The sequence below is a fragment of the Trichechus manatus genome, unplaced genomic scaffold (assembly GCF_000243295.1).
Source record: "Trichechus manatus latirostris isolate Lorelei unplaced genomic scaffold, TriManLat1.0 scaffold00128, whole genome shotgun sequence".
Lineage (NCBI taxonomy): Eukaryota > Metazoa > Chordata > Mammalia > Sirenia > Trichechidae > Trichechus > Trichechus manatus.
In genome coordinates, this window is record NW_004444064.1 from 3,121,741 (window position 1) to 3,126,463 (window position 4,723).

Here is a 4,723-nt window from a genome sequence, read left to right on the forward strand (position 1 = left end):
CCCAGGTGCACACACAGACCCTGACCCCCCCTCCTCCTGCCCCCAGGTGCACACACAGACCCTGACCCCTGCCCCCCAGCCAGCTAGTTTGAATTGAGAACGCTTGGAGTGCAGTGATGTAGAGTTCACACTCTTCCAAAACACGGATCTCAGGACTGACAATTGTGAGGATTTAGGTCAGTGGTTCCGTCCTGTGCTGTGTACTGCGAAACGTCCCCAGCAGAATCAGGACAGCACCCCAAGATCCAGCGTTAGTATCTCCTCAGGCAAGTCCGTGAGCAGGCACGGCACATAGATGACATTAAAGACGTGGGTGGCTCACGCGGGTCCGGGTGAGGCTTTCCTCAGACGGGGTCTTCATGGGGTCAGAGCGCTGGGCGTGAGCCTGTGTTCAGTGCCCTCCTGTGACCGTGCTCACGTGGGGTGGAGACCATGAGTCCTCTCTGAGCCTGCGTCCTGGTCTCGAAGCTGTCTGTGACTCCGCCCAGCCGCCGCTGCTCAGCTCCCCCTGCCCATTGTCGGGGTTCACAATCTGAGCCTGCAGAGTACTTGGTCGACTGGATGCATACGAGGCTGCAGGCATTCCCAGGCCAGGGAGAGGGGCGGGTGTGTGCGTGCCTGGTGACGGGAATAAGGTGCTGCTCCACTTCTGAACTGTTAGGGACAGTTCCACAAGGGGACCCTAGAATAAGAGCAGTCATGAGGTCATGTAATGGTGGCCCTGCAGACCCCCCCAAGTCCACCTTGAAGTGTAGATGAGGCGGCAGGCTCCAGGAGTCTTAAGGCCTGGTCCTGCTGCCCACTGTTTTGACTCTTGGCTGCAGGCATGTGGGGAGGCTGTCTGAGGCACGCACAGACTCCTTGGCTGCCATGTACTCTGCTGTCCCCTGAGCTCGCCTGTCCCCTGTGCCTAGCTGTTCCCTGCTGGGAAGGGCTGGCAGCGGGGCCCCTGGGGTACGCAGACAGCTCATTCTCCCGAGCTGCTTCTTTCCAAATTGGAGCAGGCCCTCAGGGGAGGCTGACCTGAGTGCTGCCCCCACCCCCCCAGAAGTCAGGACCACAGCTGCTGACAGGGTCCTGGTGAGGTCCCCCCATGCTGGCTCTGACAGGCGCCTCCCAGGCTGAGCAAGGCATCGCCTCCGCACGGCTGTTTGACACCCTCCCCAGGGCTCATCCTGGATTTTATCCTCAACCAAGGGCCCAGACCCTGTGGCCAGGACTCGCGCTCCCGGCCCCACGGGGACTGGCGTGCACGGGGAATGCCCCAGCGTCTGCACACAGGCTTAGAGGACCTTTGTGCTGGGTGTCCGCAGCAGAGCCGGTGGGCTCACCTTGGCTTCTGCAGGGGTGAGGGTTCAGGGGAGCATGTCAGGCAGGGAAGCTGCATGGTGTGGGGGCCAGGCTGTCCCCAAGTTGTATGTCCCGCCTTGCTAAGCTGGGTTGGCCCTGCCGGACAGCGTGTCTCACGTGCCCCAACACGACCAGCACGTGCTGAGTGAGGAGCGTGGTCTGACCAGCCTCCGTCGGCCTTGGGGAGTTGTCGGAGTGGGCTTGGCACAGCCCCTCCACCCCAACATGTGCTGACTGGCACTGTGGCTGGGCCAGAGGCTCGGCTCCAGGTCTCCTGGGTCCCCGTCTGTAAGGGGCTGGCCTAGATGCCGCGGGGTCATGTGCCTGCCCGTCCACAGGTCACCAACGAGATCACGCCGGTGCTGTCCTACTCATACCTGGCGGTCCTGGTGCCGGTTTTCCTGCTCACCGACTACGTGCGTTACAAGCCGGTGCTGTTGCTGCAGGGCCTGAGCTATGTGTCCGTGTGGTTGCTGCTGCTGTTCGGCCACACAGTGCTGCACATGCAGTTCATGGAGTTCTTCTACAGCCTCACCATGGCTGCCCGCATCGCCTACTCCTCCTACATCTTCTCCCTGGTGCCCCTGGCCCACTTCCAGCGCATGGCCAGCTACTCGCGGGCCGCCGTGCTCTTGGGCGTCTTCACCAGCTCTGTGCTGGGCCAGGCGCTCATCTCTGCGGGCCAGCTCTCCTTCACCATGCTCAACTACGTCTCCCTAGGCTTCCTCGCCTTCAGCGTGCTGCTCACCCTCTTCCTCAAGCGCCCCAAGCGCAGCCTCTTCTTTAACCGCAGCATGTCCGCGTACCATGCCACCACGCCCTCTGAGCTAGACCGCATGGCTCCGGGTAGCCCTGGCAAGCCCGCAGGTGGCAAGCTCGAGCTCACACTCCTGGCCGCCTGGCAGGACTCGGTGCTTGCCCGCATGCTCCGGGAGCTGGGTGCCATCCTGCGGCTGCCACAGCTACGCCTCTGGTCCCTCTGGTGGATCTTCAACTCGGCCGGCTACTACCTGATCATCTACTACACACACATCCTGTGGAACGTGGTGAACCCCACCAGGGACAGCTCTGCAGTCTACAACGGAGGGGCAGATGCTGCCTCAACTCTGCTGGGTACTAACTCTGCCCTGTGTGACCGGCCACCCCCCTGACCCTGGAGGCTCCATAACGAGCATCCCGTCTCCCCCAGGCGACCCCATAAAGCACTTTTGACCCCAGGGGACCCCATAATGCACTGTCTACCTCAAACGACCTTGAAGGCGTCATAAAACATTGTCTCTCCCAGGGGACCGCGGGGGCCCCATAACGCACTGTCTCCCCCAGGGGACCCCAGAGGCTCCATAACGTGTTGTCTCCCCCAGGCGACCCTGGAGGCCCTTAACACGCTGTCTCCCCAGGTGCAGTCACCTCCTTTGCTGCAGGCTTTGTGAAGATCCGCTGGGCCTTGTGGTCCAAGCTGGTCATCGCAACTGTCACAGTCACCCAGGCTGGCCTCGTCTTCCTCATGTACAGCACCAGCAACATCTGGGTCTGCTACGCCACCTTCGTGCTCTTCCGGGGCGCCTACCAGTTCCTGGTGCCCATTGCAACGTGAGTCAAATATGGCGGGCAGGTGGGCTTGGGGGAGGCTGGTAACTCTGGTGTCGTCCCCCACCCCGCCAACTGCTCCAGCCACCCTGGAGCTGGGCTGGCCACACGCTGGAGGGACACGCCATCCTCCTGCTGGCTGGGTGACTGGCAGACATCCACATGTACGAAGGCAGCTTCTGGAACGTGTGGGGAGCAGAGGGGTGGTGCTGCTCTGCAGAGCTGGACCCTGAACCTGGAGGGACGGTGTGGCACACTGGGAGGGCAGTGGGGGCCCTGGGTGCCTTTAGCTGGGCGCAGTTGTCCACTGTCCACCACAGGCCCTGCCCCGGCGCAGGTGAGCCTCGTGCCGTACGCGCTGGTCTCCTGCTTCGGCCGCTTGGTGTCCAAGGCCTCCCTGGTGGCAACTGTCTGAACTCCTGCTTGGTGGCAGGGCAGGGACACCAGGGACCAGGAGTGGCCTTGCCCCGATGACCCTGCAGGACTACCTCAGGGACGTTGCTGGGGCTGGCTGCCCACTGAGGTTCTGCCCAGATGTCATGGAGCCCTCCGTCCCAGCCCCCTTTCCTGTTCCCAGGCCCCCCAGCCTCTGCCATGGCATCAGCCCTGCAGCCTCCTTCTCAGGCCAAGGCCCTTCCTGCCCTTGCCCTTCCCCTGCTGGCTGGCAGCCGTGCTCACTGCCAGAAGTGACCACCGTCCCGGCCTCGTCTTCTGCCCCAGGGGTCCCCTGATGTCTGGCTCCCCCCATGCCATGAGTAACTCAGGACCTTCCTGCACCCCCAATGCCCAGGGACATCCCGTGCTGCCTGTAGGCTGGCCCCACCTGTGCCTCCAGCACCTTCCCAAACTAGGTCCCTGCACACTCCAGGACCCCCACCCTCTCCTTCACGCTTGACCTTTTGCTAGGCCATGCTTTGCTCTTGCTGGCCTACCCTAGGTACTTACACCAGGGTCCCGTGCTTGAGCCCACCCACTCACCCTGCCCCTGCTCCTGAGACCCTGTCCAGGCCAGAAGGGTGGGGCATGTGCACACCTGGGTGCACATGTGTGCATGCACTCACACACGGCACGATATACACAAGTGTACATAATGTACACATACGCCACGCGCACGCACACGTGCATTGTGCACACGTACACGATACACTCAAGTGCACGCAGTGCATATGCATGTCCACGCACACACGCACCATGCACACACACAATGCACAGGCATGTGCCCACCCACACAACATACGTGCACAAGGACCCTTGTCCCCTGTGCCTCCTTCAGCCTTCCCTTGGACTCCCGCTCCTACCCCTCTCCATCCAGTGAGCGGGTCTAGCCATCCATCCCATCTCACTCCCAGGACTTTGGCCCCAGCTTAGCCCCACTTAGCGATGCCCCTCTTCGCTCCCCACGTGGATTGTCCCCTGGGGGCACCCTCTGGACCTCACACCCATCGGAATGGGTCTCCTCTAGCACTGTGTCCCCCGGGGCTTGTTCTTGAGATCTGGGAGTGTCTGCAGTCTCCTGACCACACAGAGGTGCCCTTCTGGGGTGGACCCTTCCCCAGTCCTCAGCCCATACCACTTCCAGGTGTGAGGCCTGCATTGAACCAGCATCCTTTCTGTCTTCAGAGTGGCCAGGCACTGCCTGGGATACCACCCCACCCCTCACCACCACAGCCATTCTCATCAGCTGCCTGTCGGCCCCACCCGAGACCTTGGCACTGCTGGGTGACGTTCCCTGCTGAAAACCTGCTCCCAGCACCCCCGTAGCATGTCAGTGACCTGTCCTCCAAAC

The 4,723-nt window shown here is 62.2% G+C and overlaps 1 protein-coding gene across 1 annotated transcript in view; it reads left to right on the forward strand.

Annotated features, from left to right (window-relative positions):
* The window catches only part of SLC19A1 (solute carrier family 19 member 1), a 32,198-nt gene that overhangs the window by 4,932 nt on the left and 22,543 nt on the right, over positions 1-4,723 (forward strand). Inside the window, exons 2-3 of the mRNA XM_004384844.2 lie at positions 1,689-2,463; positions 2,748-2,940. Of these exons, the coding sequence (XP_004384901.1) occupies positions 1,689-2,463; positions 2,748-2,940 (968 nt within the window). The remainder of the gene's footprint in view (positions 1-1,688; positions 2,464-2,747; positions 2,941-4,723) is intronic.